Below are 22,476 nucleotides of genomic sequence, written 5' to 3' on the forward strand. Positions count from 1 at the left end.
CTCAGCCAGAAGCGGTGCATGCGTATTCCTAAAGTAAGCAGTTCCGGTAGCTGGTGAGTTTGCGTGCGGCAAGCACATGTGAATATGAGAGTTGGAAGATGCCTGCGGGATAACCATTTGAAATGGAAACGTTTCCCTGGCAGCAGGAGTAGTGCAGTGCTATGAATGTGCTGCTTATTTGCTTTTAGGTGTAAACTCCTGCGCGTAGAAGTAACGATCCAACCGGCTCTAAATTCTTTAAAGGGAAAATTACTAACGATATTAATAAAACAAAAGGTTGACGAGAGTGTGTTGATAACTTATTACAATAAAACAGCAAAGTGCATTGCTGATTGAGGCGTGGTCAGTCTGCTTCAGATCCCGCAGTAAATGCTGAGTAGGTGCCAGCTGATGTAAGCAGGGAGACTTTAGGTTGGCAGAAGCCGGTTCAGTTTATAACTGTGTGCATTTTTGTGTTCTGTTCATTGAACACGGTTGATTTGGTGTAGGATTTCTAAGTGGCAATGTCTGGATCAGGTCGCGGCCGAGGCAGAGCACAATTCACTTTCAACATCGAAGCTATCGGCTTTTCCCGGGGTGAAACCCTGCCTGAAGCTGCATATCAACCCCTCCCTTTATTTCCGGTAAGTGTCGCTACAGGTAATCATTCGGCAAATTATACCATGCGTTGGTGGATCCCGCAACGAGTTAAACTGCTTTTGTGTTACGAATAACTCTCCGCTCACTCCTGTTATAAAGTGAGAACGTAAACTTAATCCACTGGTTTAGGAGTAACTCTATATACTTCAGAGTAACAGTAAAGGTTAATGATGCCTCACTCTGAAATGTCGGATTTTGCTCCCACTATCTGTTTAAACAAAGTTTTAACTGGAAAGTATCTCTTAAGACTTTTTTTTGAAGAAAAAAAGTTGAAATTACTTCACACTTACCATGATCTCATTTAATGTATTACATTCATTATATAATAAAGATTAGAGTTAATATAAAAATACGATGGTGCTCAAAGTGCAGACTGCAGCATATGAATTAGATGCGGTGCATTTTTTGTTTCGTCAGTGGGTGGTACTGCAGTTGAGTTTTAAGGGCATGCTCAGAAAAGACTTCTGGAAAGCTTTTTTTTATTATTTAGAATTAGCAAGAAGATTACTGCTTCAGTTTGTAGATATGACCAAACTAATCTTCATTCTAAAACTTATGCTTGTTCAAAAGCTCAGGAAAGATGAAACTTTTTAATGCCTATCAGTAACTGCGATGTTATGAAAAACTACACTGTCTTTCTGTTAGAGTCATTTACATTCTCTTTAACCATATCATGCTTTGTTAGTGATGCACAATACCAGCAGCAGGAAAGTGGGGTGGCAAGGCTTAAAGCTTCAATAGTCTAGATTAGAGTGGTGCTGGAAAAGCACAGCAGGTCAGGCAGTATCCGAGGAGACGGAAAATCGACGTTTCGGGCAAAAGCCCTTCATCAGGGCCTCTATTCATCAGGGTCGACTTTCCAGCTCCTCGGATGCTGCCTGACCTGCTGAGCTTCCAGCGCCACTCTAATCTAGACTCTGGTTTCCAGCTTCTGCAGTCCTTGTTTTTACCGACCTTAAGGCTTCAATACACCAGTAAGAGAGAGTGTTATAGTGTTTTCCTTTGTTTTTCCAGCAATTTTTTTTTGTTTCTGATTACCAGCATCAGCAATTCTTTCAGGTTTTTTTATATTTATGACATGCATGTTTTTCTTGTGACCTTCCTGTCCCATTCAAAATGCTTTTCCTAATAGTGAGATTTTTTTTCTCCTTACTATGAATATGTGAAATACAAGAAAGATATGCAGATATGAAATGGGTGCAGAATTGGATTATACAGCCCTTGATAAAATCCAGCCTTTCACAATGATCACGACTAATCAACCTTAACACCAATTTCTTGCCCAGTCATTGGTTATTAACATTGCTGTGAAGGAAAATGAGTCCTTCCTGTTTGTTCTATCCTAGTCCCTCATAATGTTTTACATCCAGTATAAATCTCAGCCTTCTCTCTTCTAAAAGCCACAACTGCAATCTGTCACAAGGTAGCAGAATAGGTTTTAACCTCACTGTTTACTGATTCTGGTTACACACAATGGATGGTTCATATTTAAGGCACATGTTATAACTATAGAAAGAGGGACAAATAAGATAAAATGCTTTTTATTAGGTGACTCATTAAATGAAATCATCTGTAACTATCATGAACAAAAATTAAGATTTTTACTTTGTGTACAAAGGTTCAGTTTAAGACTTGGCAGTAGCTTGTTTTTTGAATAAAGTATTATAATTCTAGAAGAAATGCAACGTATTTTGATAGGAAATATATGACTGAGCAAGATACATGCCTATCCAGTTCCAGTTATGGTATTGCCTATTTTTCTTGTCCTCTATGATAACCTACGTTACCAATCTGTAGCCCACAGAATTTAAGCCTGTCCCCTTGAATACAGGGGAAGATGTAAACTATATCCTGGCCTTGAAGCAAGAGTTAAGAGGAGCCTGCAAGAAACTACCATATTATATTGACCATGTTGATACAAAGAAAGGTAAGGAATAGTATGGAATGGTAATGGCATGTTTACAGGGACATTGTGAAATGGATATGGGTAATAAAATTTAATACTTTATGGGTATTTTGGGTATACCCATAATGGTTGCCTATTTTAATTTGGCAATTTACATTAAAAGATAATTCACATTATTTAAGAGGCTAAAGTTGACAAAATATTGATCTTCCAAAACAACATCTTTGAAACTTCAATATTTTGTCATTGACAAGGAATACAATGTGATGTTTAAAATGTGCTTTGGAAAAATCTAGAAATATTGAAAGAGCAAGGAAGAGTTATCACAATACATTTTATGGATTCAAATGAAAAAGATCAGCAAGATCACTAAGTTGAATGTAAGTAGTACAAACTTTCTGCAATATTTCTATTTATCTGCATCCTATTTGCAGGTGAATTATCAGTGAACAGACATTCTGTTGTAAAATGAATCGATGCCATGCCACACTCATTCCTTCTTTCTGAAGTCAGTTTACAGTCAGTGCCAAATCAACTGATCTCAGTTGGCTGCTTTGTTCCATTGGGTCTTGTGAGCTAGGGTTCACTTCCTGCTGCTTGTCCATGTGCGTCTTAATTGAGAATGAAATTATACAGATATTGGACGAAGACAGAATCGGGTTCAGTGGTGATCCTCATTCTACTTGGTTGAATACCCTGCTAAGCTAAGCTCCATGAAAAAAGTCTACTTTGACACTTGGTACCAGAGGACACTCAAGATATGAAATCGGACCTCAACATGGGTTAGGAGGGGTAGCCTGATTTTGGATTCTAAATTGGATAACAGGACATTAGGATGTTAACTTTTTTAAAAAATCACCAAGAGTACATTTAATATTTTACTTCCCTTTGTGTTGAAATAGAAGTTTGCATTTCCCTGATCAAGTTTGTCATTTTAATGTGTTCTCTTTAGCTTTGCCACCAGATGGCAGTCTATAACATATACAACTGTATCAGTACTGCCATTTTTCTTCATACAAGAATATTTGAGCACATTTGGGTTTAATAAAACTGTTGAAATTATATACCAATGGATTTATGTACATTGTGTCACACTATGGTGAAGGAATGATCAGATTACAAAACAAATTGTGAAATGCGTAATGGTTCGATTGTGAAATTCTGCAGTTGGAAATTTTAAGTCAAAAGATGCTACATTCAAAGATATTTCTTTCATTTAGATGTTGAGAGATATGCAAACAAGTATCAAGAAAATGATTGCAAGAAAGATTGGATACCAGGTAACACCAAATTCATTTATTGGTGCCGGTTAATTTATATTTACCCTCACATCAAGTGATCAATTGAATTAGCTAAATGTTTGTATCAGACTATCTATGATGTACATTGGCTGTACTTTATTCCTTATATTTTTATTGACTATTGCTTTTCAGCACCTTTTGGTCAAGTTATTATATCACTTGTTTAGAAAATCTATTTACTGAACAGTAATCATGTAACCATTTGGTATGATTTTATGTGTTACATATAAAACTATCACTGCACTGTTTCCATGTCTGGAGTAATGCCAGTCAGTCAATGGGTAAATCAGATGATTTGACAGATTTCAATCTGTACAATAAATGTAACCTGCACACATGTTGATCTGGTACATTTGAGACTTGAGATGACATGAAAATCAGGTTTAATGCTGTAAACATTTTTCTTGGTTGAGAATCGCAAAAAAACACCCCTCCCATCTACCTGCCTGTTAAGAATTTCCATGAAAATAACTTTGTCTATCAACAATTATGGCATGATTAATTGAGATGCAGTGGTAGAACATGGACAAAAGTGAACTTTAATCTGTCTGGTAGAGAAAAAAACAAACAGAAGCAAAGAATGTTTAAAAGAAAACGTGGCTTGGAGGGGATTCTCTATACAGCTGAGATTGTCTAACCAGGCTTTGGTCTAGCACCTGCATACAGAAGTACTAGAAATCATAGACACACAAAATCCCTACAGTGCAGAAAAGGGCCATTTGGCCCAGGGGGTCTGCACTGACCCATGAAGAGAATCCCACCCAGACCCATCCCATCCCTGTAACCATGCATTTTCCATGACTAGCCCACATAGCCTGCACATCCATGGATGTTTTGGGCAATTTAGCATGGTCAATCCACCTAATCTGTGCATCTTTGGACTGTGGGAGGAATCTGGAGCACCACAGAGACACAAGGGCAATGTTCAAACTCCATACAGATGGTCATCCAAGGCTGGAGTCAAACATTGGTTCCTGGCACTGTGAGGCAGCAGTGCTAACCAATGTGCCACCGAGCTGCTCCTTTCCTTAATAAGGAAAACTTTTTAAAAAAAATTTCCTTCATGGAATATAGGCATCACAGGTTTGGCCAGTATTGTGGTGTTGCCCTTGAATTGAGGGATCGTTAGGCAATTACACAGGGTAGGAGAAAGTGAGGTCTGCAGATGCTGGAGTATCAGAGCTGAAAGTGTGTTGCTGGAAAAGTGCAGCAGGTCAGGCAGCATCCAAGGAGCAGGAAAATCGACGTTTTGGGCATAAGCCCTTCATCAGGATGAAGGGCTTACGCCCGAAACGTCGACTCTCCTGCACCTTGGATGCTGCCTGACCTGCTGCCCAATTACACCGGGCAATTAGGAACTGATCACAATACTGTGTGTCTGGAGCCAGTCTGGATAAGGAACTTGGTGAAACAGATGGATATTCTTTACTACAAGTGAGTTTCATGGTCTCCATCATTAAGTTTGGGTTTTTAATTCAATGTTTATTAATTGAATAAAAATTCTACCAGTTGCTGTGGTGATGTTGAACACACAGGCCCAGACTAATTCTCTGGGCCCATGGTCTACCAGTTTAGTGACTTCACCATCTTGAAACCGTTTCCTGCCAATAATTAATATTTGCCTTGAACTTAGTTTCTAGTTCCCTTATCATCTCCATCAGAAAGGTGGCTTATGTCTAACCATGTTCCATTGCCTACTCCACCCCTGTCTCAGTCCAACTGTCAAGAACCCTCTTCCATACCTTTGTCACCTTCAGACTCCACTATTTTGACAGCCTTTTGCTTGAATTTCCATGCTCCACCCTCAGTAAACCAACTCATCCAAATCTCTTCCTGCATCTAACGTCAGAGTTCCTCTGCCCTTCTGTCTAAGACTTTTTATTATGTTTCCAAGTTTGGGTTTTCCTGTGTTGCCAATTTTGAGTTATCATTGGGATTGAGTCAGAAAAAAGTTTGAGTTTGTGGGAGTTGATGGAAGTGAAAAAGCCTGAGTGAGCATAGAGTAAGCCTGAGTGAAGGGGAAAAAAGACGTGGGGTGATGAAAGTTTGAAATAAAACAAAATTGGCATAACACTTGGCAAGTTGTAGCTTTGGGTATGGAATCCACATCAGACCTTGTGTGATGGAAGACAGGATTTGGAAATAGTTTTCGACGAGTTGTAGTTTGTGCCTAGATTTTTATCTTCAAAGCCGTAATACTCTGCATTAGCCAATAGTCAGATCAGCATTCTGTCCATGTAAGGAAACAAGTAGAGCACATGTCCTTGAAATTTTTCAGTCATTACAATAACATAGGTCATCAGATCTAAGGTCTACAGTTTTGCCCCATCCAGTCATGAATGGTTGTAAACAACTAAACAACTAACAGGAGGATATGCTCTGCAAATATTTGCATTTTTGCAAATAACAATATCATCCATGTCCACCAAAAGTAGTATCTGGATGATCAACTTCACCCTGATCCTGAGGTGTACACAGTATCAGAGATGCAGTTGATTTTCTGCATATAATAACAAGCCGTGGCTAAATGCTAAGGGTATAGGCCCTAACAACATTTCAGTGATAATACTGAAGATTTGTGGTCTTGAACCATCTAGATACCAGTGTTGGTATCTACCTGACTGTGGCAACTTGCCCTTAATATGTACTTTCTGAAAAATAAAGACCAATCCAAGCTGGTAATTTCAGCCCTATCAATTTACTCTTGGTTATCAGAAAAGTGACGAAATAGGCCAATGACGGTGCTATAGAGTGGTGTGTCAAAAAGATACCTGTTTACTGACTCTGTTTGGGTTCTGATAGGACCATTCAGCTCCTGAGCTCATTACAATATTGATCCAAACATGGACAAAAAAGCTGAACTGAAGAAGGTGAGGTGACTGCCCTTGGCATCGTTGTAGGAGTTACTCGGGGTGGTGTCCCAGGCCCAGCCATCTTCAATTGTTTTATCAATGGCATTTGTTTCTTCGAGGTCAGAGGTAGGAGTGCTCACAAATGCCATGTCTCCAAGTGAAAGAGCAAGAGTCCTTGGGTAAAGGGGGGCTAAAGTCATTCAAGGGGTACCAGTATAAGTCAGTAAACGGGCTTGCCTAATTCTAGTCCAGGTATTGAGATGTGGCCAATTTAAACATGTGGACCTACTAGAGTTTGTGGATTCATGAGCTTGCAGTCCAAGGATTAGGCCACAAGAGGTCAAATGCAAGCAGTACAGGCATTATATTAGGTCACATATGTTGTTGAGAAATCAGTCTGGGACTGGGTCACAGTCAGTCCTGGGATTAGTTAATAATGCTTGGGGGAGGCCGGGGAGTCCCAGAGTAAACAAGGAGGGATCTATTCATGAATTGAAAGGTCTCTGAGGAAGTGGTCTCATGGATCGGGAACCAATAGCGTGGAACCTGAGTAGGTGGTGACTGGGAGTTCTGATAGGGGCTGTTCAAACAGAGTCACAGTAACTCTAAATGGCATGGGAATTTCTCAAGTCATGGGTCCTTGTGGTAAAGTGGAAATATTAATTTCTTGGCTTTCCCCATTTCAGCTGAGTTCCTTTTACATAAACATTATCAGGGCCATGAGGACAGGAACAGAAGAGGCAAAGTCTGCAAATCACTTATTCAGACATCAGATTGGAACCTTGCCATTTTGGATTGAAAGTCAATTGCACAACGACTTCATAAAATGGCTGTTACTATGTGCAAAGTGGGTGGATTAGGCTTTGTTTTCTTTTCTTTGGAGGCAGTGAAAAAACTTGATTTTAAGGCCATTCATTGCCACAATTTTGGACCTACATTGTCAGACAATCAAGCAATCTTGACTAGATAAAAGAAAAGAATTAAGGAAAATTTATTTCACTTAGAGTTGGTGGGTGTCTGAAAGGCACTACCTGAAGGGGTAGTTGAGATTATCATAATATTTAAACAGTATTTAGATATTCACCTGATTGCTATAGGCTCCATGACCACGAGCCAAAGCTGGAGAACGGGATTGGTGTAGCCTGATCAGCACAGACACAATGAGCCAAATGTGCCTGTGCTGTAAACATCTATGAGCCTATTTACATTGTGCGCACTAATCGTCTCCTGTCGTACAAGCTACAGACAAGTCATGAGAACAAGGCATTTGAAAATAGAACGTGAAGGTTCTTCCCCCCCCCCCCCCCCCCCCCCCCCCCCCCACACACACACACACACACACACACACCAACCGTATTCCAGAAGAAGAATGGAAGGCAGCATTGTGCAGCTGCTAGATTCTAACCCTGAAATGTATCATGGCTGCTTGCGGGCAGAATTCCAGTATTAATGTAGCTTGAAAACTTTGGTCATTGCAATGTACAATTGAATAAGGTCACATACCTCCAATCTATTTTATTGAGGCATAACAATAATCTTGTTGGGAAGCCCTTGCCACATTGTGAGTGCATAGCAAGACGCATTATTGTTACTGATATGAGGGATCAGGAGTCCCTTCAACAAAATAGTGTTCTCTCTCTGACATTCCCCACAGATTATCTGCTTTCATGGAGAGTGTCAGCACTGGTGTCGGTGTGGCCTAGCTGAGAGAGAGAAAGAACTTAAAACATCGAGAACAGCAACCAGTAGAGGCTTACTCACATCTCCAGAGGGAGAAGCAACAGGACAAGAGAGAGACAGGCATATGCTGAGACTCTGAATCTGTGGGCCTCTTGTCATTTCTTAACTGTCTATAAAACAGAGCAGGTGCTGACCAAGAATATCCCAACTTTCCTTGTCAAACTGTGCAATCTGCTGAAGAAGGTCAGGAGCTCTGGATAGCAATGGCCATCAGGATCACAGCTATCCTGAATACCTCTGCTAGTTGTTTGTTCCCAGGAGTGACTGGAGACCTGTGTGATATCACCCAATCCTCCACTCCAGTATGTTACTGATGCCATTTTCTCCAGAATACACCTCTTCATATCCTTCCTTGGAGCTAAGGCACTAGGATTCTTCACCATCACTTGTTCCCCTTGATGCAGGGAGTTATTGACTGCACTCAGTTTGTCAACAGAAAAGGTTTTCACTCTGTATTTTCTGTGGTAAAGACTGAGGTTGGAAGGGCGCAGTCTCACTTCTCCACTGGTCACAAATGTTTAAATTTAACCAGTTTGATGATGTGGCCATTTAAAAAAGCCTGATTGTGAGGTTCAGGATTATGAACCAGTCTGCCAAATGTACTTAGATAGAGATGCACAGATTATTGAACATCTAGCCTTCCAGACGTCTGTGTGTGTGTGTGTATGTATATCAAAGTACGCTTGGTTTAAAAGCTTTATCCATTTTGAGGAAGAGTAAAATCTGACTCAAACCATTACCCATGTTTCTCCACAGATGCTTCCAGAACTGCTGAGTTTCTCGAGCACCTTCAATTTCATTTCAGAACTCCAGAATCTGCAGCATTTTGCTTTTGTTCAAAGTTTATTGGTATGGGTCCATGTAATTTTTAAAAAGTAGCTTGAATCACAGCTCTTCATAATAAGAAGAGATAATAGAAGGACATAAAGTCAATTAAAGTAGGAGGGAGATAATCAGCTTGAAGAGATGAAAACATCTGGTCTGGATTGATTGCATCTCTGCAGATTAAAACTATTTTGGAAGCTAGGTGGCAGTCAACAATTTAGATATTTGCGAATTATGCAAAGATCGTACTATTAGTTCCACGTGAGTTGAATGTTTCAACTGGAACTTGTCTTTTTAATCGTTCTGATTGAAGGATATGGGAATAAACATTTAAAGACAGAATCTCAGATAGATTAATTAATTGTGTTTCGAGGCCAAGATTTTCATCCCGATGGTTGTGAATGGGTGGAAACCTCACCTTGTGTACTTTAAATTTGTAAGTTATGTAGCTTTTGAAACACAATAACTTGTTACTTTGATTTTCTGAAAAGAGCCTAGAGAGTTGCATTAATCTCTGACACTTCTTTTTATATTGAGAATGCTATTTTGAAATATGGAACTTCGTAACTCATGTAGTCTACTTTTTGCTGTCCCAAACTGTCCAATTTATTTTCTTCTAATGCGTTCATTTCTACTTTGAACTGATCAATAGCTTTTATAAATGTTATGGCTTTAGTGACCTGCATGTTAATTATATAACTTTGATGTTTAGATTGGAGAAGGCTTCCAAGAGAGCTAAAGCCAAGAATCAAAAGGATCAAAAAGACAAGTATGATTTTGTAATATTAGATTTGGTGTGTGAAGTAAAGTCTTTGCTACATAACTTCCTTGATTTGTTTTTTGTTGTGCCCAGTTTAAGTGCCTTGTAATAAATTTATTTCCAAGTTTATTTTGGAAAGCACAGCATCATTTATAATAATCTTCAAGCTGCTTCTGCTCCCTTTCAGAATCTGAATTTTTTACAAAAGTACAGTTTGCACTGAACATGAAGGCTGTGCTGCCATTGAAGTGTATATTTTGCATTGTATGATTAATTGTGATGAAGTTTCCTAATTTTTTTGTTACATGTATTTATATAACATTGCCGCGCAGTACAGGTCCTTCGGCCCTCTGTATCAATCTGAAGCCCATCTAACCTGTGCTATTCCATTATCATTCATATGTTTATTTAATGACCATTTAAATGCCCTGAAAGTTGGTGAGTCTACTACTGTTGCAGGCAGGGCATTCCACCCCCTGAGAGCTTACATTCTAACAGTGAAGAACAATGGCTTTTATTTTCCAATTCTGTAGGTCTGATCAGTTTTTGTCTTGAAAGGGTCAAAGTCATGTTTAAAGTTGTGAGCTAAAGACAGCATCTTCAAGAAATCATGTGAATTTAGTTAAAATACTAGCAATCATATCTGAATAGATAATTGTGAAGGTATAAGCTGATTTAAGATTTAGGGTTTACACCCAGACACAGACAAGTTCAGAAGCAGCTTCATTCAGACAGAAATCGGTTCAGTCAAAGAGAAGAAGTCTTTAACAGCAAAGGGGCTGTCATTTTAATGGTGTCAAACAGTGAAGGCTAGGGAAGATAAAGCCGTGAGTTGCTCGGAAATGAACTCTGGAAGCAGAGGTTGTGGAGTTTTCAGACAGGAAAGACTAACTTCAAGGCTGCTTAAGGAATTCTGTCCAGTCCTAAACAAGCTGATAACTCGATTCACTTAACAGTTTTGGTCAGCGACGTTTGCCAAGGACAATAGCATTAAGTGAACGCAGAAATTTGCTGATATTTCTCATATAATGGAACATAGTGAATGTTTATCTTTTGACAGTCTTTTGTGAAAATGTTCAGTAACTGGCTGTCACATTTTTAAAAAAAAATTTAAAACTACCGTCTGCCAAACAAAGTTTCACTCTAGCTAGGATTATAATATACATTCTTAAAATGTGAGAAGTTAAGATTTTCAATTTGACCGTCTCTCTGGGTAGAGGATCTGGCCCCACAGGCACTGCAATGAGAAAATGTTGCTTGACTTGGAGTGAGTTCCTTGAATAGGCCATGTTGCATTGTCATATTGATGTTGTTTATGCAAAGATGGAAGGTAAAATTATCAAGTATTTTTCTTTTTAGCAAGATTGAGCAAAATATCAAGGGGTTTTATACAACAATTCATACTATTAATGTCTGAGTAGTTTTTAAAAAATCATTATCTGAACACACTTCAAAAAAATGTTGAAACAAATGACTGGAGCTTTTCCTGGATCCTAATGGCCTTCAGGTTTTCAGTTGATCCTACAAGACTCATTGCTTTTCTGAAGAAGATATTATTTTTGGAGAGTGGATACTAGCTGCTTCACCTAAACTCTTTGTCTTCCTCCTGCCTATTCCATCCTAGTCATAATGTATGTATCGTGGGAGAGATGAGCAGTGGCCAAGTAAATGAAAGTGGGAATTGAGCTTCTCCATCCTTTTAATTTTCCCAGTATCTACTTGGGAATAAATTTTCGTTGGGAATCATCTCCATGCCTAAAAATACTACTTTTAGAGGAAAAGCTTTCAAGTTGATCTGATGGACATGTTGTGACACAAGGAAATTATATTTTAAATTTTAGTAGGCCAAATGAAATTTAAAATTGTTACATTTTATACTTTGTAAATTGATAAAAAGAACAAGTAATTGGGCACAAAGGACTATAGGTGTCTCTACACACATTGCGCATACACCACTGCCTTGCCTACATTTTAAAAATGTATGTGTATAGCTTGAGGAACATCAGTCTGCCAGTGTGGGGAAAGGCACTACAAACTACCATTGCCACACCATTGGTGTTCTGTGCTACATACTCACAATAAAAGAACAGCATTTTAGTAATTGCAAATATATATTGATGGTCATGGGCACTAACAATACTGACCAATTGCTTACTCATAATCCTCAGTACTTGGATCTACTAGGTGAAAGGGATTACATAACTACTAGATTTTTAAGTTTCTTCTCCATCTGCCCTGTGAGGGTAATAAAACAACCCCAAGGTTGATTTCAAATTCCTAATTTTCAGCCTTATTTTGTCAACAGCAGCTGATTTACTTAACCACTGCCTCACCTCCACATTTGATGCTGTTGGCCCCAGGAAAACCTTCACTGTCTCCAAACCCCTCTTTCTTCCAGGTGTGACTTGTATTTTCCTTCCTCAAATCCAGGGGTTGCAAATTCTTCTCTAATAATAGCTTTCCAAATGTCTCCATCCTTCTGTGAAGTACTTCTCTCATGCCTCCACTATTCTTGCATGCTTGCACCAGTTTCACATCAGATTGAAGGTTAGAAATTTTGCCCTGTTTAAATGCTTCACATGTTTCAACATTGTTTCATTTCTACAAACAACCATTCCCCTGAGCTCCACCAATTAGTCACTGTTTGTCCTCTATGTACTCCACTGCTCCTCCCTCCCCTGTTCTGTCATTGAATGTCTAATCAGCTTAATTCATAATGCAGAATTCACTCCACTTCCTTTTCCTGCTTCAAGGCATTACATAAACAATTCTGAACTAGTTTCTGGTTGTCCCTTTCTAAAGTGTTCTTCTCTCCATCCCAACCCAACAGGGCGGCACAGTGGCACAGTGGTTAGCACTGCTGCCTCACAGCGCCAGAGACCCGGGTTCAATTCCCGACTCGGGCGACTGACTGTGTGGAGTTTGCACATTCTCCCCATGTCTGCGTGGGTTTCCTCCGGGTGCTCCGGTTTCCTCCCACAGTCCAAAGATGTGCGGGTCAGGTGAATTGGCCATGCTAAATTGCCCGTAGTGTTAGGTAAGGGGTAAATGTAGGGGAATGGGTCTGGGTGGGTGCGCTTCGGCGGGTCGGTGTGGACTTGTTGGGCCGAAGGGCCTGTTTCCACACTTGTAGGGAATCTAAGTAAACCCCAACCAGCATCCATGTATTAAACAAAATGACCTCTGAAGATTAAGTACTAATGTTCATTTTTCATTTGAGACCTCCTAGTTTAGCAACTGATGCTATAGAGATGAAATTGGGTCAACTGTGACATGTTTTAATGTATTAGGGAAGTGTTGTACAAGAGAGCTTATTTTCTGTGGTCTTGATAGCTCAGTCTCACAGCTCAGACGTAATCTCAAATTGTGGTTCACCTTGAAGTTAATATGCAAACTAAAATATTTTAAATTGGGAGGTTGATTCAGAAATATGACAAGGCTTGGGACCTGTACTTGAGATTTGAAAACTCAATTAGACCAACACCTGAAGACAGTTCTGGATGCCAAACTGGACCCAGAGTCAATTTAATCAATATAAAATATTTTCTATTCCAAGTTACTTATGAAAAGTGTTTCATTTACTTTCATCTTTTGCATATATTCATCAGCATTAATGTGATAGGGTAAGTTATTTGCATAAAGTTAGTATTTTAAGGAAAAAACTTATGAAAGTAGTTTGGAGAGCAAAGAGGGGGCATGAAAGAATACTTGCAGGTTTGGTTAAGGAGAATGGTGATATTCTACAAATATATCAAAAGGAAGAGAATAACCAGGGAAAGGGTAGGGTTCATTAAGGACAAAAGGGGAAATTGTGTATGGAAGTGGAGGATATTGGTATTGTTAAATAAGTACTTGATATGTCTTTTACACTGGCAAAGGAGGATGTAGGTACAGAACTGAAGATGATGATGGACTGCGAGGTTCTTGAGTAGTTTGATATAGGAGTGAGGAGGTATAGGAGAATCTTTTGTGATTTAAAGTGGACAAATCCCAAGGCCAAATAAGATGTATGCCGGCTGCTGTGGAAGATAAGGGAAGAAATCGCAGGGGCCTTGACCCAAATTGTTAACTTATTTCTGGCCACAGGGAGGTGTCGGAGGACTGGAGGACAGCTAACGTGAGTTCCCTTTTCAAGAATGATGGTAGGGATAAACCTGGGAATTACAGACCAGTACATCACACATCAGTGGTAGGAAAACTATTGCGGAAAATTCTGAAGGGGAGACTTAGTCTCTACTTGGAGAAGCCAGGTTTGATCAGAGGGGGGTTCATGCCTGACAAATCTGGTTGACTAAGGAGTTGGCTAAGCGTGTAGATGAGGGCAGTACAGTTGATGTAGTTTGTGGATTTCAGTAAGGCCTTCAAATTCCAACATAGGAGTCTGGCAAAGAAGGTGAAAACATATGTGATCCAGGGTAATTTGGCAAGTTGGTTCCAAAGTTGGCTAAGTGGTTGGAGACAGAGGGTGGTGGTGGTAAAAGGCTGTTTGTGACTGGAGGCTGGTATCTACTTGCATACCATAGGAATCCGTGCTATGTCCTTTATTGGTTCTGATTATATTTAAAGAATATGTTTGAGAATTTGAGGTGGGAGGGAGGCAGTTGTGGATGATAAATAAGTTTGTGGGTGACACAAAGATTGACCAGGTGGTTAATAGTGTGGAAGAAGGTCTTGGGCCCCAGGAGAATAAAGATGGATTGGGAAGATCTGCGACAGATGGAATTTAACCCTGAAAAATATGAGGTGATGCACTTTGGAAGAAGTAACAAGACTCCATGAATGGCAGGACCTTAGAAAGCTCAGGAACCAAAGCATCTTGGAGCGGCTATACACGAGAATGCCACAGGACAGGTTAATGGAATAGTTAAGGTATTTGGGACACTCGCTCCTTTCGTCAAGATGTAGAGTATGAGAGCAGAGTGGTTATGTTGGACTGTAAGGATTATGGCTAGGCCACAATTGGAGTACTGTGTGTAATTCTGATACCTGCAGTATGGGAAGCATGTGATTACATTGGAAGGGATGAAGAGGAGATTCACCGGGATGTTACCTGGGATGGAGCATTGTAGCTACAAAAGCAAAACGGATAAGCTCTGCTTCTTTGAAGCAGAGAAAATTTGAGCGGGACCTGATTTGAGGTGTGTAAGGTTATTAAGGACATTGACAGGATGGATAGAAAGCTGCTATTCCTTTAGTTTGGTCAATAAGAAGGGGATATAACTTTTCAAGATGAAAAGTTTAGATGGAACTTGAGGAAAAATGTTTTCATCCTAAGGGTGGTAGAGATCTGGAATGCACTTCCTAGGTGGGAAGCTGAGGCTGAAGACCTCACATCTTAAAGTACTTGGATGAGCCTGTGGGCCCAGTCCTGGAAGAGGTCTCCTGTATTTTTGGCAGTACAGACTCCGAGGGAATCAACATAGGCTCACTTCTTTGTTGAGAGTTAGGGCAGGGTTTTCATTCAAATTTGTGTGCAGTAAATAAGATGGGCAGATATGTAAATTCAGGCTCCTAATCGGCATGTAGTTGTCTACCCCATCTCATTATCAATGTCACTAGCTTTCAACAAATATCCTCTGTCTGTGTGTCAAGGGAATTCCTTTTAGAATGAAGATAAGGAATAACATCTTCGATGAGGGAGTGCTGAATCTTTGGAATTCATTGCCGCAGAAGGCTGTAGAGGCCAGGTCATTCTGTAACCATTGACACTCAAGAACCTATGGAGAGAAAGCGGGAGAATGGGGTTGAGAAACTTAACAGCCATGATTGAATGGCAGAGCAGACTTGATGGGCTGATTAGTCCAATTTCTGCTCCTTTCTGTGTGTCTCTTTCTCTCTCGCTCTTGCTTGTTCTGTGTGTGTGTGTGTGTGTGTGTGTGTGTGTGTGTGTGTGTGTGTTCACGCCCATGCGCGCTCTCAAGTCATAACTTGTTTTCTGGAACTCCTATTACTAAGCACCATAGTGGAATCAGACATTTGGGAGATTTAACTTAGTAAGTATACATGAACGCAAAATATAAGGTAGGCAATTTCTTAAACCTTACACCAAGCCACTTACAAAGCTTGTCATTTCAGTCTTAAGGACATTTGCTTATTGAACATAATATGCTTTACGATTTTGACAAATATAATCCTTAGCTTTTACGTGGTTTACTGTATACACCCTCCAACCAGTGGTAGTCACTGTCTATTGTATAATCTGTACCAGCGTTGTCCCAATTATGCTAGTACATTACAATGACCAGTAGCTGCAGGAATTAATTTGCCGCCAGATAAGCAAAATTACACGCTTAGTTCTGCTTTATATTAAGTCCAACTTGACCAATTTCTTAATAAAACTTCACTTTGCAGCAAGCTGCAATTGAATTGTGAAACCAGTTCAGTCCTTAAACTTGAGTGGAATTGGACTGATGAACTTAATTGTGTTGTATTGATCCTATTAGAGTAATTATGAATCCAAATCCCATTCATCGTATGGTGATAGTCCTGTAAAATGTGTGTATAGTGGCTGCAAAGATATTTCCTTTCTCCTTCGAGCACACAGTGAATTAGCTGAATTTAGTGGCTTGAGAAAAAAAGCTCATAGTTAGAAGCTACATACCACAACTTCTTTTGTAGTTTCATTTTTAGTGCACTCAAGTTTTCTATGAACTAATCTGAAGTAAGTTTTTAATCTTAAACCAAATGACCCGTTGGAGATGAATTTACTAATGAACCTTTCTGTTTCACTAACCCGATACTTGTACACCACCTTCAAAAAGCAAACGTAACTAATGCAGAAGATTGCCTGATATCTGGTGCTTGAAAGAGCTGAAGTTAGGTTACAGGATAAAACAATAGTAAAGAGCTACTGGAATTTAAAAGCTACAGATGTTCAACCTGCCTTTTTGATCATAGCAGTATTTGCAGTGTCGGACATATTTAAGCAAACGTAAGTGTCAAACCCAAAAAGATCTATAACAAACAAAAACAGAAATTGTTGGTGAAACCTGTGAAAAGATCTAAAATCTGTACTCTGTATGTATTCCTGAGGAGGTGAATGTGGGTACAATTACAACATTCAAGACATTTGGATAGGTACATGAATGGGAAAGCTTTGGAAGGATATGGATCCAGGAGCAGGGAAGTGGGAATCGTTTAGCATGGAATTATGTTCGGCACGGATTGGTTGGACCAAAAGGTCTGTTTCTGTGTTGTATGACTCTGACTTTATGTATGTAACTTCTACTTAGGATACTTTTAATTGAAATGTGGTGAAATTCAACATTCAGCTGTTTGGGGGGAATGCCACATAAATGACACAAGAAAATTGAGATGACCTTCATTAATATCCCAATTTAATATGCTCCACCTTTTGCAGTCTCAGTTGCCCAGGCAACTACTTCACATGAATCAATGTCTGTTCACAATGCGTGGATGAGCTTTCAAAGGAAACCATTGACAGCTGCTGATTTATTTTGTGGGAACTGATTATTATCTTGAGTAAATGGAATATTTTTGGCTGTCAAGGCATTGTTAATAACTAGAGTAAACAATGATGAAATTGTGTATGCTAATTAAACAGTAATTTGGAGTTGGGAAGTGATTAGAAGTTTTAAATTCACTTTTTTTTTGGCTTTCATTACTAATGTTGCTTTTAGATAATTATAAATCTAGTGAATCTTACAGAACAGACAGGTTTCCCTATTCAATTTTATTCAACTTTTTTGCAGATACTGCACCCATGGTTTCCCAACCCAAAAAACCTCAAACTGTCACTAATGAGGAAGCAATACAGAAACTAGAGGTGAGAAATAGAATCGCATGTTTATTTTAGTAGCTAATCAATGACTTAATGTTATATCTTAATTTTATCTGTTAATGTTATCAATTCAGTAACTTGGAGTACTCCAGTAATTTATTTAAAATTAATTAAGAAGAAGAACTTTGCAGTTGTCCCTGACACCGTACGGAAGTTCTTATAAAAGTTACAGTAACATATCGTCTAACTGTAACAGAGATGACCATCCCTGCTGCTTGTTCTCAAAATGTCTTCAGCCTTTGATGCAATTGACTAGGCCACTTTTCCAACATCTCTGCATTATTGACTGACTGGATTGGACTGTACAAATCGTTCCATATTCTTATCTAATTGTAACCAGTAACTCTTGAAATGGCTCCTCTTCCTGTCCTTGCATGGTTACTGTGGGCACCTCTGCAGGATCTGCTCTTGAACCCTCCACTCCCCTGCATGCTTTCTCATTTATTTGCTGTCGTTGCTTTTGGCTGACATCTCCAATGTGAGTTTCCATATTTCTGTTGAGAATAGTTACCATAGAGGGTGTGCAGTGGAGGTTCACCAGATTAACCAGAATGGCAAGATTGTCTTACGAGAGATTTGAGGAGAACAGCCTCTATTGCCTAAATTTCATCAAGCGGCATCCTGTCTATCCTCTGTATTCACATGCATCCCTAGAGTTTCCCACTCCATTTAAAATGCAAGTACTGACTTTCCTGACTTAGAACATGGCTACAGAACAATATCTTTCATTTAGATTTCTTGCCGTAACTGTTTTTCCTGCTATCCCATCTTTTATTTGACAGCATGAGCAATGCCTCTTTTACTACTTCCTAAAATTTCTACCTGAGGCTTCTTTCCCATGATCTTTCTATAAATTTTACACTTCCCACTGATTTACATCCTCATGTCTGTATATTCATTTTGAAAAGCCTGTCCTTTTTGAAAATGTACTTTGCCCAAGAGCTTTATTTTGTTTTCCTGGTAAGGACATTGCTAGCAATACCAGTGTTTAGAAGACTGTAAGCTATAGGGGTAGAATTAGGCTATTCAAGCCCCTCAAGTCTGCTCTGCCATTTTAATCATGGCTGATATATTTCTTTACCCCATTTTCCTGTCTTTCCCTGTAACCCTTGATCCCTTTTACTAATCAAGACCTTGCATATCTCGATCTTAAATACACTCAATAACTTGGCCTCCACAGCTTACTGTAGCAATGAGTTCCAAAGACTAACCACCCTCTGGCTTGAGAAATTCTTCCTCATCTCATTCTAAAGGGTTGTCCCTTCACCCTGAGCCTGCGCCTTCAGCTCCTAGTCTCCCCTACAAGGGGAAATGCCTTCTCAATTTTTCCTCTATCCAGGCCTCTCAGTATTCTGTAAGTTTTCAGTGAGATCTCCCTTCGAAACTCTATCGAGTACAGACCCAGAGGCCTCAACTGCTCCTTTAACAAGCCCTTCTTGCCAGGAATCATTCTTATAGACATTCTGTGGACCCTTTAGAATGCTAGCATGTCCATCCTTTGATATGGGGTCAAGAAATGCTCAATATTTCAAACGTGATCTGACGAAAGCTTCATGCAGCCTCAGACATTCATTAAAGAATCATAGAATCCCTACATTGTGGAAGCATGCCATTTGGCCTAGCGAGTTCACATCGACTCTCCAAAGAACATCCCATCCAGACCCTCCCTTTCCATCCATGTAACCCTGTGTTTCTCATGGCCAGCCCACCTAACCTGCATGTCCTTGGATGGTGGGAGGAAACTGGAGCACCAAGAGAATTTGCAAATTCCACCCAGTCGATCAAAGCTGGAACCAAATCCAGGTCCTTGGCACTGTGAGGCAACGGTGCTAGCCAGGGTGCTGCCCCTTCATCTTTGTGTTGTATTCTAGTCCTCTTGGGCTGGAAGGGGAAGGGTGGGGGATTAAAGGGGTAAATGACAGATGTAGCCCAGAGAGAGAGAGAACAGCAGTTAGGCAGTTAAAGGAATGGAAGATGGTGAGCCAGGGAGAAAGAAAAGTTGCTAATGGGGACAATTCGTGGGTGAAAATGGATTGGATATGATGAAAGTAGCCCATGTTATAATGGGGTCTTGGGGTAGGTAAAGGGCATGGAAGAAGGCACTCAGACCCTAAAATTATTGAACTTGCTATTGAGTCCTGAAGGCTGCAGGGTCCCCAAGCAAGAAAATGAGATGCTGTTCTTTGAGTCTCACTGTGGCATGACAGCAAGCCTGATATACTAAATAATGGTCAACTTAGTACACCTATCAATGGTTGTTAATACTTATTAAGCATTTAGTTGAACATTGAAGCTCCTTTTTGCTCATTAATGTTTTGCTTAAATTCTGTACCATATATAATTGAAAGAACAGATACCTAATTCAATGCAATATGTGCTTTTTGTGGTCTTTTGGGTTGTTTGTTTCTTATAAATGTGATCCATATGATTAAAGGATCCTGTCGTCTTGCTGCCTTATTGCATGGACTTTGCAATATTCTAATATTATTACTTCTGGATTATCTGTTTTAACTCTCGAAGTAAGAAAAAGCAACATCCACTTGCATTGAAGATAGTTGTTTCCTGTAGGTTCTAGAGAAGAAGGATTCAGAACATAAATCTGATGAAGAAACTGAAGAGAAGGAGAAAGATAAAGATGATGAAGAGGATGAAGTTGCGGAAGAAGAATATGATGAGGAAGAATGTGAAGAGGTTAGCACTTAGCATTTCAGCCATTGTTCAGGAACAAGACTGGCAAAATTGATGACCTGCTAATACTTATAGTAAACGTATTCCACAGATTCGAAAAGTACCCATTTGTACTTATTACCAAATCTGGAAGGGTGAATAAATTTGTCTCTTTCCAGTACTGGGTTCAGTATTTCAAAGCAATGGTAAGATTTGTAGCTGAATCAGATGAGCATTCTGGGAAGGCTGATTATGATTTTGGGAGCATCTCACTCAAATTTAGCTCTTTATCTTGCCAAAATTTTTTTTTGAAAAAAAACACAATTCAACTCCAACTTAGACAACAAAGTAAGATTCAACCCAATGTTTTTGAATTTTTCAACAGATTTTTTTTTCAACTCCATATGTACTTGAACATACATTATAACTATGAAGAATTCACCCAGATCCCATGTGACAATTAAAATGGAGTTAGCTTTTCGGAAACTTACTGAGGAAAAAGTTGAAATGTTATAAGGAAATGATATCCCAAAACTAACAACATACCCATACAAACTAACAGAGTTGAAAAGTGTGGTGCTGGAAAAGCCAGCAGGTCAGGCAGCATCTGAGGAGTAGGACAGTCATCGTTAAGAGTTTTTCTTCTGAACCAAAGATCAAGGCTTTGGAGTTAGTTGATCTTTAAACACCAGTAGTCCATATTTTATAGCATCATGACAAATTGGAGATGCAAAATAATAGCTAATTGGCTAACTTCTGTAATGTTATTTCATTATTGGCAATACCCGTTCATGAAAGTAAGATATTGAATGCATATTTGTGAAAACTAAACTGAATAATGATTTTCATTCATTCTAGGAAAATGACTACATTGCATCATACTTCGATAATGGAGATAACTATGAAGCTAGTGATGATAATATGGATGAAGCTACGTATTAGTCGTTCCTGCCATCATATGCAATTAATGTATACTGTGAAAGCGTTCACCATTCCTGCAGGATTATTCTGTGTCCTCAGGTCCTTGCAGGATTTCGTTTTGCACATATGACGGAATTCAAATAAGAAATATTGTTTACAACAAAGATAAATAGGTTCTACTTTAGCCTCAATAAGCATACATCCGTTAGCGCTGGTCACCTTAGCTGGTTTATTGAAACAAATCTTGTGTTAAATGCACTTAGGTTGGTGGTTTTGCTGGTGTTCACGTACTTCTGCAGGGTTTGTAGCGGAGAGAGAGAGAGAAAGGAACATGTCAAAATATCTCCCTTGGTGGTAATTTGCATGTCAACAGTTTCAGGTAATGATTATTGACAGGAATCATTATTTATTCTGAACTTTAAAATACTGTCAGTGAAAATGGACTGGTTTGTTGCATCTCTGGTGCTAAAATGTCAATTCTTTTAACTGGTTCTGACTTAAACTAGCTAAAAAGAATTCCAAGCAATGGGTTGGAATAGTCTGGTTTATACTGACTGAATATTTAGGAGTGCTTATATTTTTCTCAGGCTTAAAATTGCTCTAAAGTTGTTATTATCATAATGAAATGCAAACATGTTTACAAAAACCAATTGCCTCCATTGCCCAGGCATGTAACCTACCTCTTAAAATTATAATTGCACAAGTATATGTCCTTGGGTACTTCAAACATCCAGATTACTATCACCTTTTCAAAGTAATTGTTTTATTTTTCATTTATGAGTTATGGGGTATTGTTTGCTAGGATAATATTTCCTTGAGAACTGGTGAGTTGCCATCTTGAACTGCTGCAGTCCTTGGGATGCAGGTAACTCCATATACCATTAGGCATGATGTAAAATGTTAGTAACTTAAGAGAGTTACTTAAAAGAAAGAGGCAGTCCAAGGTTGATTATGAATGTGATAAATCACTCCCCCTTCCAACACCGCCCTCCGACCCTGAACTATTTTCATCTAAACAGCATTTAAAGATCATTTGTTTGTTTACACATACATTCCCATATGAT

At 39.2% G+C, this 22,476-nt stretch overlaps 1 protein-coding gene across 1 annotated transcript; it reads left to right on the forward strand.

Annotated features, from left to right (window-relative positions):
* Positions 1-208: 208 nt before the first annotated feature.
* Positions 209-21,851, forward strand: polr3g (polymerase (RNA) III (DNA directed) polypeptide G). Its single transcript, XM_060844169.1, has 7 exons — positions 209-623; positions 2,437-2,566; positions 3,766-3,825; positions 9,976-10,032; positions 17,736-17,809; positions 20,393-20,515; positions 21,350-21,851. Exons 1-7 carry the CDS (start codon positions 504-506, stop codon positions 21,431-21,433), a joined length of 648 nt encoding a protein of 215 aa, XP_060700152.1. The 5' UTR covers positions 209-503; the 3' UTR covers positions 21,434-21,851.
* The last annotated feature ends 625 nt before the right edge of the window (positions 21,852-22,476 follow it).

Source organism: Hemiscyllium ocellatum, chromosome 2 (genome assembly GCF_020745735.1).
Source record: "Hemiscyllium ocellatum isolate sHemOce1 chromosome 2, sHemOce1.pat.X.cur, whole genome shotgun sequence".
NCBI lineage: Eukaryota > Metazoa > Chordata > Chondrichthyes > Orectolobiformes > Hemiscylliidae > Hemiscyllium > Hemiscyllium ocellatum.